This window comes from Schistocerca americana, chromosome 8, assembly GCF_021461395.2.
Source record: "Schistocerca americana isolate TAMUIC-IGC-003095 chromosome 8, iqSchAmer2.1, whole genome shotgun sequence".
Lineage (NCBI taxonomy): Eukaryota > Metazoa > Arthropoda > Insecta > Orthoptera > Acrididae > Schistocerca > Schistocerca americana.
Window position 1 is genome coordinate 66,928,684 of NC_060126.1, and position 12,929 is coordinate 66,941,612.

The 12,929-nt window shown below is 43.6% G+C and overlaps 1 protein-coding gene across 1 annotated transcript in view; it reads right to left on the reverse strand.

Moving 5' to 3' along the window:
• Positions 1-12,929, reverse strand: part of LOC124545381 (lysocardiolipin acyltransferase 1-like) — a 311,775-nt gene that overhangs the window by 43,814 nt on the left and 255,032 nt on the right. The window contains exon 4 of the mRNA XM_047124291.1: positions 1,030-1,142. Coding sequence (XP_046980247.1) covers positions 1,030-1,142 — 113 coding nt within the window. The remainder of the gene's footprint in view (positions 1-1,029; positions 1,143-12,929) is intronic.

A 12,929-nucleotide genomic window follows, 5' to 3' on the forward strand; every position in this document is an offset into this window, starting at 1 on the left:
GCCAAATTGTGAATATGGATGAAACTCCTCTGACTTTTGATGTGCTGAGTTAACAGGACTGTTGCCATGAAAGACGCTAAAACTGCAAGTATAAAAAGCAGTTGACATGAAAAAATCCACTACACTGTTGTCTTTTCATGTTGTGCTGACGATACTAAACTCAATCCAATGATCATTTTCAAGTGCAAAACAATGTCAAAATCTTCTGAAGTACCACCAGGTGTTGTTGTTCATGTGCATGACAAGGGTTGGATGGACGGGGTTGGTATGAAATTTTGGATTAAAAGAGTGTGGGAGAGAAGGAAAGGTGCTTTATTGAAGAAGAGTTCTCTTCTTGTGCTAGATCAGTTTAGTAGCCATTTGAAAAATTCTGTGGAAGAGAAACTGAGACAGGGAAATACAGAGCTTGCTGTTATTCCAGGAGGACTTACTACACAATTGCAACCTCTTGATGTCTCAATAAACAAACTATTTAAAGTGTATTCTAGTGACAAATGGAACAAATGGATGATGGATGAAACCCAAAATGAATTCACACTGAAGGTAGTTTTAAAATGACCTACAATCAAATAAGTGTGACAGTGGATAAAACAGTCACGGTCTAGAGTGAGAGAAGACATTATTGTTAAAAATCTTTCAAGAAGTATGCATAAGTAATACTATAAATGGCAGTGAAGACCATCTTATATACGAAGACGACAGCTATGATGATGATGAAGAGGAAGAAGAAGGAAGTTCAGATACGATTTTCAGGTATTTTAAAAATCAGTTCAGTTCTATAAAGTACAATTTTTTTTTCAGTGTGGCTTTGTGATCTAATAATAAAAATGGTAAAAAATGTTATTTTTTAAAATTTCTTAAAAATTAAAGTGTCTTATAGTCTGTAAAATATGATAGGTAACTTGACAGGTTTTTTTTGCGCCCAGACACGGGGCCCCATAATGTGTGAAGTCCATAGCATTTACTAACTCTTGCTATGTGGCTAATCCAGCTCTGCACATCACAAAGAGTTAAAGCTGATGACTGTACCTGACAAGTGTGGTTGATGTCATGAAGGTAGTCCAAAACTGTGGCCAGCAGCTGCTGGTCTTTCTCCCAGCACCGGTGTATGAACATAAAACATGTTAGCTGCATTACCCATCCTTAAACAAGATAAATGAACGATTTGTAACTAACCATAAGTGAAAATGTTTTACATTAAATTAAACAGCACACAATAAATTAGCTATAGCTTCTACCATAATTTCCTGCAATACACTATTTTTTAAATAGGTGAAATGAACAAATAGTAAGATAACAATGCAAAAAAAATATTACCAGTATTATACAAATAACATTGTCTTGTACTCTTCCATTGTTGTTTTATGATTGCAAGACAATAACTATTTGTTAATTTATGATTCCTGGAGAGGGGGGGGGGGGAAGCACCAGATTCCAAATTAGAAGCACAATCCAACAATGAGGCAGCTGTCTAGGAGATAATTCGTAATCGAATAAGTGTTTTGCTGGGATCTGATGTAACTGCACTGTTTAGAGCTCTGAATGGATCATTATTGAGGGGTTAACACTTTTACATGGCAACAGAGTGATAAAATGAAAGTTTGTGTAATCATTGTTTAGTTAAACAATGATTGACATTATAGAAGATAACTTTATTTTATTGTTGTTTAATTAAACTAAGGTTAAACTGTGATTTTGCTCATACATGTTTACCTCGGTAACATTTAGGCAGGTATTCTTTACATGTGTACAAAGTACACTGTGTGCCCACTCAAAAATCGGTGCGGCCACTCGAGGTTTAATAAATATTTAAAGTTATTGATTACATTACATTAGATGTGTTGTTCACTCCATAGCCTAATAGTGAGCCGGCCATTGTAGCAGAGCGGTTCTAGGCACTTCAGTCCAGAACTGCGTGATTGTCACGGTCACAGGTTCGAATCCTGCCTCGGGCATGGATGTGTGTTATGTCCTTAGATTAGTTAGGTTTAAGTAGTTCTAAGTTCTAGGGGACTGATGACCTCAGATGTTAAGTCCCATTGTGCTCAGAGCCATTTGAACCTAATAGTGATGTTATCCTCTCAGTTGTGAAAAATGTCATAAATACATCACATGGAACACAGACTGATGAACTGACATATTATGACCACTGTCCACCCCAAGATAGAATGCTACATGTGGAATTACAGACGTATGACACAATAAAGAAAGTACGTACGTGGAGCAGATACATATGTGGAATCATTCTAGCAATGATACAGGCCACAAATGGGGGAATCTACTGATGTAAGCAACTTTTTTTATGACCAGAAGCAAGGGAATGAGTGTTTCAGAAATGGCAAAGTTGAATGGCTGCCTGTGTATTACTGTTGTGAGTGTCTAGAGAAAATGGTTGAGGGACAGTGAAACCATGAGTAGGTGATAAGGCATTAGACATCCACATCTCATCACAGAATGTGTAAGTCAGGCTTAGTCACTCTATACAGCAGAATAGGTGACGTTGTGGCAGATCTGATAACAGAGAACAATGCCAGTGCAAACACGCTGTTTCAGAGCACACCATACAGTGCACTTTGTCGATCACGGGACTCCACAGCAGACGACCCCTATACATTCTCACATTGATGCGACTTTATCAGTAACATTGCAATGGGCACAGAATCACTGAGAATGGATGGTGGATCAATGGAATCATGTGATTGTTTCTTGTTGTGCCAGGTCGATGGTCATTTCTGGATACACCATCATCCAGGTGGATGGCTGCTCAAAACATGTACTGTGCTATGTTCACAGGACAGAGGAGACCGCCCTCCTGGGATTCTGTGGGACTCATGGTAGTAATCAAAGGCACTATGACAGGTATGCAATACACAAATGTTATTCCTGGCCACCTGCATCTCTTCATGCTCAATGTCCCCCGTGACTCGTGACAGTGAAGGCATCTTCGAGCAGGATAAATGTCTGTGTCACAAAACTTGGACTAAGCTACAGTGGTTTGAGAAGCACAATAACGAAGTCATGTCTCGGATACTGGGGCAGGTTACAGAGTATTTAGGTTCACTATGTAGAGGCTTTACTAAGGAAGATACCGTGGTTATTGTGGGTGGGCCGAGCAACAGTATTGACAGAGATCCGGGGTAAAGCATAGAGTGTGACCTGGCAAAGATTGCATCAACATCGAGTCGTACCAGTGTTGGGTTTGTGTTGGTTCTGGAGTGCCACGACCGACCTCATTTGAGCTCTTCTGTCAGGAGAGTTAATTTGGAGTTGGAACGGCTACTTGGATCTGGTGCAGGGTCACACATTGGTGTGGTTCCTGTTGATTCACTCTGTAGGTGGCACTACACTAGGCATTGCCTACACCTCAACAAGAAAGGGAAGGGTGAACTGGCTGGGCTGATAGCAGGTAATTTAAAGAGGGGAGGAACTACATCTCATGGTGGAAACTCTTTTTTTTGTGTAAGATCAGTGTCCAGTGGGAAACCCAGCCAGGCAAGTACTAAAGATGCTAAAAAAGTTCAAGATACTCACAAAAGTAAAGTGAAAAATAATGTTAGTATATTTCATCAAAATATTGGGGGATTGAAGAATAAAATTGATGAACTTCTGCTTTGTTTAGAAGATATAGAAACTGAGAATGTAATAGATGTACTATGCCTGTCTGAGCATCACATTGTCACTGATATGCAAAAGGTTAGCATCAATGGGTACAAATTAGCTGCACATGTAAGTAGAGATAATATGATGAGAGGAGGAGTATGTCAAAAGCTTCCATAGTGTAAAAAATTTAGAAACTAAAAAATTTTGTGTAAAGCAACATATGGAAGCATGTGCCACTGAACTTAAACAAAATGATGGCACTTTCATTATTGTAAGTGTATAGGTCCCCCTCAGGGAATTTCCAGCTATTTCTAGAAAACTTGGATGTTTTGTTGTACTATCTGTCAGACAGGGGGAAGCAAATTATCATTTGTGGGGATGTCAATGGTTTTTTTTTTTTGGTTTTTTTTTTTGTTTTTTTTTTTTTAGGGCTCAAAACTGCTATGGTCATTAGCGCCCGGTCTGTGACTTAGGAAACAGTAAAAACCGAAAATGGAAACCAGCAGCAATGGGAACAAAACTCAAAAAATTGGAGAAACTAAAAGCAGAAGGAAGGCTTAAAAATCCACTACAGAAAGGGGTTGGTTGTCCCCAAAAAAAGCTTCAAATGACTGACGTCATTTCACTGGCACTAATGAACTCGAGAATGCGATCAGCCGAGCGCGTGTCATCTGCTAAAATTGACAATATATCAGGTGACAGCTGTATACGGGCGCGTAACGGAGTAAAATAGGGGCACTCAATTAAAAGGTGTCTTACCGTCCACAGCTGAGAGCAGTGGGGACAGAGTGGGGGAGGATCGCCGCTTAAAAGATGTTGATGGCTAAAAAGACAGTGCCCCATCTGGAGCCTAGTTAAAATTACCTCCTCCCGACGACACGTTCGGGATGAGGCACAAGGAAGAGCTTTCACGTCCCGCACCTTATTATGGGGAAGTGTCGACCAATGTGCGTGCCATAAAAGAACAACACGACGACATAAAACGCTCCGTAGATTGGCGAAGGGAATCGATTGAATAGCTGGCCGAAGAAGAGAGACTGCAGCCTTGGCCGCAATATCGGCCGCCTCATTTCCACCGATACGAACGTGTCCCGGGAGCCAGAGGAATGCCACCAAGACGCCCCCCCCCCCAGGTGGAGCAAGCGCAGACAGTCCTGAATCCGGTGGACCAGAGGGCGCACAGGGTAAAGAGCTTGGAGACTGAGGAGAGTGCTGAGAGAATCTGAGCAGATAACATACTGCATCCGCTGATGGCGGCGGAGTAGTGGACAGCCTGAAGAACAGCGTAAAGCTCCGCAGTATAAACCGAACACTGGTCGGGAAGCCGAAATTGATTTGGGGTGTCGTCAACAATATAGGCACTCCCTACACCTAACGATGTTTTTGAGCCATCAGTGTAAATATATGTGGCTTCCTTCATTTGTGCACATAGAGCAGCAAATGCCCGACGATAAACAAGAGAAGGGGGTACCATCCTTGGGAAATTGACAAAGGTCACGGAGCAGGCAGATCCGGGGACAGAGCCAAGGCGGTGCTGTACCCCAAGTTGTCAAGGAGGATTTAGGAAAGCGGAAGGAAAGAGAATGGAGCAGTTGACGGAAGCGGACTCCCGGTGGTAGTAGGGAGGAGGGGCGGCCTGCATACCCTACATCAAAGGAGGCGTCGAAAAAAATGTCATGGGCTGGATTAGCAGGCATGGAAGACAGATGGCTAGCATAACGACTCAGAAGGACTGCTCGCCGATTGGACAGCGGAGGTTCAGTAGTCTCAGCGTAAAGGTTTTCCACAGGGCTGGTGTAAAAAGCTCCAGACACTAAACGTAATCCATGGTGGTGGATAGAGTCGAGGCGACGAAGAATAGGCGGCCGAGCAGACGAGTAAACTATGCTCCCATAGTCCAATTTCGAGCGCACTAAGGCGCGATAGAGGCGGAGAAGGACCACTCGGTCCGCTCCCCAAGAGGTGCCATTCAGGACACGGAGGGTGTTAAGGGAACGCAGACAGCGAGCCGAAAGATAGGAAACGTGAGAGGACCAGCACAGTTTTCTGTCAAACATAAGACCCAAGAATTTAGCGATGTCCAAAAACGGAAGGTTGACAGGTCCTAGATGTAAGGAGGGTGGAAGAAACTCCTTACATCGCCAAAAATTAACACAAACGGTCTTACTGGGAGAAAAACGGAAGCCGGTTTCCGTGCTCCAAGAGTAGAAGCGATCGAGACATCCTTGAAGACGTCGTTCAAGAAGGCTGGTCCGTTGAGAGCTGTAGTAGATCGCAAAATCGTCCACAAAGAGGGAGCCCGAGACATCAGGAAGGAGACAATCCATAATTGGATTTATGGCAATAGCAAACAGTACAACACTTAGCACGGAGCCCTGGGGTACCCCGTTTTCTTGGGAGAAAGTACGGGAGAGAGTAGTGTTCACCCGCACTCGAAATGTGCGCTCTGCCATAAATTCGCGAAGAAAAAGGGGCAGCCGACCTCGAAAGCCCCAAGAGAACAGTGTGCCGAGGATGCCTGTCCTCCAACAGGTATCGTATGCTCTCTCCAGATCAAAAAATATTGCTACTGTTTGGCGTTTCCGGAGAAAATTGTTCATGATATGAGTGGAGAGAGAAACAAGATGGTCAACTGCAGAACGATGCTTTCGGAAACCGCATTGGGCAGGTGTTAAAAGACTGCGGGACTCCAGCCACCAAGCTAAACGGCAATTCACCATACGCTCCAAAACCTTACATACACTACTCGTGAGAGAAATGGGGCGATAGCTAGAGGGGAGATGTTTGTCCTTTCCAGGTTTCGGAACAGGAACGACGATAGCTTCCCGCCATCGTCTGGGAAAAGTACTGTCGGCCCAAATTCGATTATAAATGCGAAGGAGGTAACGCAGACTATGGGTTGATAAATGCAGCAACATTTGGATGTGGATACCATCTGGTCCTGGGGCGGAGGAGCGAGAAGAATAGAGTGTATGTTGGAGTTCCCGCATGGAGAAAACAGTATTATAGCTTTCGCGATTTTGAGAGAAGAAAGCAAGAGGTTGCACTTCCGCTGCACGTTTCTTCGGGAGAAACGCTGGCGGGTAATTTGAAGAGCTCGAAATCTCAGCAAAGTGTTTACCCAAGGAGTTAGAAATTGCGATGGGGTCCACTAACATATCACGTGCGACAGTGAGTCCAGAGACTGGGGAGAAACTAGGTGCGCCTGATAACCGTCGAATCCGACTCCAAACTTCCGAGGAGGGAGTGAAGGTGTTCAATGAGCTAATACAGAATTTCCAGCTTGCCTTCTTGCTATCGCAGATGACGCGACTGCATCGCGCACGGAACTGCTTATAGCGGATACAGTTGGCCAAAGTAGGATGGTGTCTGAAAACGAGAAGAGCATGTCGCTGCTCACGTATTGCGTCACGGCATGCCTCGTTCCACCAAGGAACTGGGGGGCGCCGGGGCAATTCGGAGGTGCGTGGTATTGAACGTTCCGCAGCTGTAAGAATAACGTCGGTAATATGTGTGACCTCATCGTCGACGCTAGGAAAGTGACGGTCATCGAATGTCGTTAGAGACGAAGAAAGTGTCCAATCGGCTTGGGCAAACTTCCAGAGTCTCGGGCGCATATATGGCAGTTGTGGCTGCAATCTAAGGACACATGGAAAGTGGTCACTCGAGTGTGTATCAGCAAGAGCGAACCAGTCGAAGCGCCGAGCTAGCGGAACAGTACCGACCGAAAGGTCCCAATGAGAGAAATTTGTCGTGGAGGCAGACAAAAATGTAGGGACCCCAGTGTTGAGGCAAACTAGATCCGCTTGGTGGAAGACGTCTAGCAATAGTGAGCCACGTGGACAAGGATGTGGAGATCCCCAAAGCGGGTGGTGGACATTGAAGTCCCCAACCAGCAAATAGGGGGGTGGAAGCTGACCAAGAAGATGAAGGAGATCAGCTTGTGCCATTGGTGTGGACGATGGAATGTATACAGTACAAAGAGAAAAGGTATATCCAGAAAGGGAAAGACGGACAGCGACAGCTTGGAAGGAAGTGTTTAAGTGGATTGGGTGATAATGGAGAGTATCATGGAGAAGAATCATGAGTCCTCCATGGGCTGGAGTGCATTCAACAGAGGGGAGATCAAATTGGACAGACTGAAAATGGGGGAGAACAAAGCGGTCGTGGGGACGCAGCTTTGTTTCCTGAAGACAGAAGATAACCGGCGAGTAGGATCGTAAGAGGATCGACAATTCATCCCGATTGGCTCGAATGCCGTGGATATTCCAGTGGATAATGGACATAGGGTGAGCAGAAAATGAAGGAATGTGACCAAGGTTGCCGTCAACTCAACGACTGCTCAGAGCTTGCGACCGACAGCATGGAATGGCATTCAGCCAAAGGCAGAAGATCCTGATCCATAGGTTGTTCAGGAGCAGCTCCTACCACCAGCGATCGGCCGGTTGATCAGCCGCCAACAGTGCGCCTCGGCGACACAGAAGACGGCCGAGGGCGATTTCCGCCAGGTGGTGCTGTAGATGAGACATGCCTTGGCGGAGAAGGAGATGAACCGGGTTTCTTATTGGCCTTCTTGGAAATATGATGTTTAGATGAACGAGGAACCGATGGTTGTGAAGTTGGGGTACGTAAAAAATCTTCACGAGTATGCTCTTTTTTCGAAGTCTTGGTGTCTGACTTTTGGGCTCGAGATTTAGCAGAACCCGATGAAGGGTGAGCCATAGAGTGGGCAGGCGAAAGTGGGGAGGTTGAACGGGCGATCTTTGCGCTGGCCGATCTGACAACCGTGGCACTAAAGGTGAGGTCGCAAGTCTGCTGGCCGCCTCCTTTGTTGGCTGAGGAGAAGCAAGGACAGTGCTGTATTTTCCTGTCTGAGGCACGGTGGGCTGTCGACTGGCGAATAATTTTCGAGCAGCAAAGGTCGACACTTTTTCCTTCACTCTGATTTCCTGGATGAGCTTTTCGTCTTTAAAAATGGGGCAATCTCGAGAGGAAGCAGCGTGGTCACCCATACAGTTGATGCAGCGAGCGGATGGAGGTGGACAAGCACCCTCATGGACATCCTTGCCACACGTAACACATTTGGCCGGATTGGAACAGGACTGGCAGGTGTGATTGAACTGCTGACACCGATAGCAACGCGTAGGGTTTGGGACATAAGGGCGAATGGAAATTATCTCATAGCCTGCTTTGATTTTGGATGGGAGTTGAACTTTGTCAAATGCCAAGAAGACAGTGCGGGTTGGAATGATGTTCATGTCAACCCTTTTCATAACTCTATGAACAGCCGTTATGCCCTGGTCAGACAGGTAGTGCTGAATTTCGTTGTCAGACAATCCATCGAGGGAGCGTGTATAAACGACTCCACGTGAGGAATTTAAAGTACGGTGTGGTTCCACCCGGACAGGGAAGGTGTGGAGAAGTGAAGTACGCAGCAATTTTTGTGCCTGGAGGGCACTGACTGTTTCTAACAACAAGGTGCCATTCCATAATCTGGAACAAGACTTTACAGGACCTGCAATTGCGTTGACACCTCTCTGAATAATGAAAGGGTTGACCGTGGAGAAGTCGTGACCTTCATCAGACCGAGGAACAACAAGGAACTGTGGCAACGATGGAAGAACTGTCTGTGGCTGAGACTCAGTGAACTTACGCTTGTGAGCGGACATAGTGGAAGGAAGAATCCCCCATGATTACCGGCGTCTCCGATGATGCGCTCCTCTCTTGTGGGGGCCCTTTCTGAGGGCACTTCCGCCTTAGGTGATTGTTCACAACTCAGGTCACACCTCCCGACAAACGGACGGAGGGACCAATCAGCACTTTCGGAAGGTATCAGCTCGGGTAATCACCCCTCCCTGGGCCTGGCCGTTACCAGGGGGTACGTACGTGTCCTACCTGTCTACTCGGGGCGGGGAATTACGCGTTACCCCATCACTGGCTATGCATGAAAATGCGTGGGTCGGCCTTCAGACACGCACAGGGAGGAAGAAAGAGAAAGGGAAAAACAAAGAAAAGGAAAGGAAAGAAGAGAGGTCTCAAACGCCGCAGCGGAGAAAAGGGTAAAGAGAAGAGGTAAGGAAAAGAGAAGGACAAAGAAAGGATGAAGACATGCAAGCAGAGAAGGCGAAGAATGCGTTAAATTTACAAGCGTCCGTCTCCGGACATAGGCACAAACCATACTCCCAGAGGGGGAGAAAGGGAAGGAAAGAGCCAGAAGTGAGGGGAGGGGGGCGAAGATGGGGGATAGGGAAGGATGCGGAAAAGGAAGGTATGCAGCCCGGAAAGGAAGGAGGGCCACATTAGCTCGGGGTCCCGTGCTCGCTACGCACGTATCCACAAAAGAGTTGTGGACTGCCTGGGGGGGATTTCAATGTTGATTCCCTGAAAGAGTATAGTAGGAAGAATGACCTTGTAGTATTACTCAGTTCATTCAATTTGAGCTCCGTCATTGATTTTCCTACTTGGATAACAAAGAACAGCAGTACACTGATAGATAACTTTTTTATAGACCAAGATAAGGTTAAGGACATAAATGCTTATCCTGTTGAGAATGGTCTTTCAGATCATGGTTCACGACATAGCTCCATGCAATATATCAAATCAGACTTTCAAAGCAGTGCGTTTAATTAGGGAAAACTTACAGCAGCTAGACTGGGATGAAGTGTATAAGGAACATGATGCAAATTTGAAATATAACTTATCTTACGATACATTTTTAAGGGTATTTGAAAATTGTTTTCCCAAGAAAATAGTTAAACATAATTCCAAGAAAACGTATAAAAAACCTTGGCTAACTAAAGGAATTAGAATATCTTGCAACCGTAAAAGAGAACTGTATCTACCAGCAAGAGGGAGTACTGACCCCGAAATTGTTCAATATTATAAGAACTATTGTGCGGTACTAAGAAAAGTTATTAAAAAGTCCAGAAGCATGTGTATCATGTCTGAGATCAGTATCTCTGATAATAAAATTAAAGCAATTTGGAATATTATTGAAAGGGAAACAGGGCAACCAAGAGCACAGGAAGACTTTAGTGCCATAAAACTGAATGACAAGTGTACTAACAAACAATCAGAAATTGAAAATATTTTCAATAATCATTTTTTAAATGTTGTGGAGAAAATAGGATCTAGATCTTCACTAGAAGAGGCAAGGCTGCTAATAGAAGGGGCCATACCTGTGCAGTTTGAAACAATTGTAATTCCACCAACCTCCCTCTCTGAAATCAGTAAAATAATAAACTTGTTCCCCACAGATAAGTAGGATTCTCAGATAAGTAGGATTCTCAGCCACGTATGTAATAGCTCTTTGGAGCAGGGTGTTTTCCCCGATAGACTGAAATATGCCATTGTAGAACCATTGCATAGAAAGGGGGATATGTCGGTTGTCAAAAACTACTGCCCAATCTCTCTTCTGACAGCTCTATCATAAATTTTTGAGAAAGTAATGTATTCAAGAGTAGCCTCCCATATTTGTAAAAATAAAGTACTAACAAAATGTCAGTTTGGTTTTCAGAAAGGCTTTTCAACAGAAAATGCTATATACGCTTTCACTGATCAAATATTAAATGCTCTGAATAACTGGACACCACCCATTGGTATTTTTTGTGATCTCTCAAAGGCCTTTGATTGTGCAAATCATGGAATTCTTTTAGATAAGCTAAATCATTATGGTTTGAGTGGGGCAGTGTGCAAATGGTTTAATTCATACTTAACTGGAAGAATGCAGAAAGTTGAAATAAGTGGTTCATGTAATGTTAAAACAACAGCAGATTCCTGAAACTGGGGGGGCTATCAAGTACGGGGTCCCACAGGGTTCGGTCTTAGGTCCTTTACCGTTCTTGATATACATTAATGACTTACCAATCCACATTGATGAAGATGCAAAGTTAGTTCTTTTAGCTGATGATACAAGTATAGTAATAACATCCAAAAACCAAGAACTAAGTGATGTAATTGTAAATTATGTTTTTCACAAAATTATTAAGTGGTTCTCAGCAAACAGACTCTCTTTAAATTTTGATAAAACTCAGTATGTACAGTTCCGTACAGTAAATGGCACAACTCCAGTAATAAATATAGACTTTGAACAGAAGTCTGTAGCTAAGGTAGAATTTTCAAAATTTTTAGGTGTGTCCATTGATAAGAGGTTAAACTGGAAGCAACACATTGATGGTCTGCTGAAACGTCAGTTCAGCTACGTATGCTATTAGGGCTATTGTAAATTTTGGTGATAAGAATCTCAGTAAATTAGCTTATTACGCCTACTTTCATTCACTGCTTTCGTATGGCATCATATTCTGGGGTAATTCATCGTTGAGTAGAAAAGTATTCATTGCTCAAAAACGTGTAATCAGAATAATTGCTGGAGCCCACCCACAGTCATCCTGCAGACTTCTATTTAAGGATCTAGGGATCCTCACAGTAACCTCACAGTATATATATTCACTTATGAAATTTGTTGTTAATAATCCAACCCAGTTCAAAAGTAATAGCAGTGTGCATAGCTATAACACCAGGAGAAAGGATGATCTTCACTATGCAGGGTTAAATCTGACTTTGGCACAGAAAGGGGTACATTATGCTGCCACAAAAGTCTTTGGTCACCTACCAAACAGCATCAAAAGCCTAACAGATAGCTAACTAACATTTAAAAATAAATTAAAAGAATTTCTAGATGACAACTCCTTCTACTCATTGGCTGAAATTTTAGATATAAATTAAGGGGAAAAAAACAACAACAACTTAAACATTAGTGTCATGCAATATTTTGTGTAATGTAGTATCTTGTACAGACATCTTTTATTAACCTGACACGTTCCACATCATTACGAAGTGTCGTATTCATGATCTATGGAACAAGTATTGATCTAATCTAATCTAATCTAATTAGCTCGACCTGAGCCCAACAGAATGTGTGTGTGACACTGTCGAGCAGCAGCTCCGTGCCCACAAACTACTGACCTAAAATTTATGATTGAGCAATGTCTGGTGTCAAACACCTCCACAAACCTACCGAGGACTTGACGAATATGTGTGTACAGATTTGCTACAGTATTGTAGTCCCAAAATGGACCAATAAAGCCTGTGGTCAAAATGTGTTGGCTCATTGGTTTGCTTTGTGCAAGCTATTTTGAATAACTTATCCCTTCATTCAACTTAACCTCACTGAATTAGTCTTCAACATTATAACATAAAGCTGCAATGTCAATAGTGGACCTGTTGTGTTATTAATTGTACTGTATTAGGTAGTTGATGTTGTCTGTTGGTGCAAAGGCCTAACAGCAAGAAAATTATTATTTTCATATGGAAAAAGTCAAAAGAATACA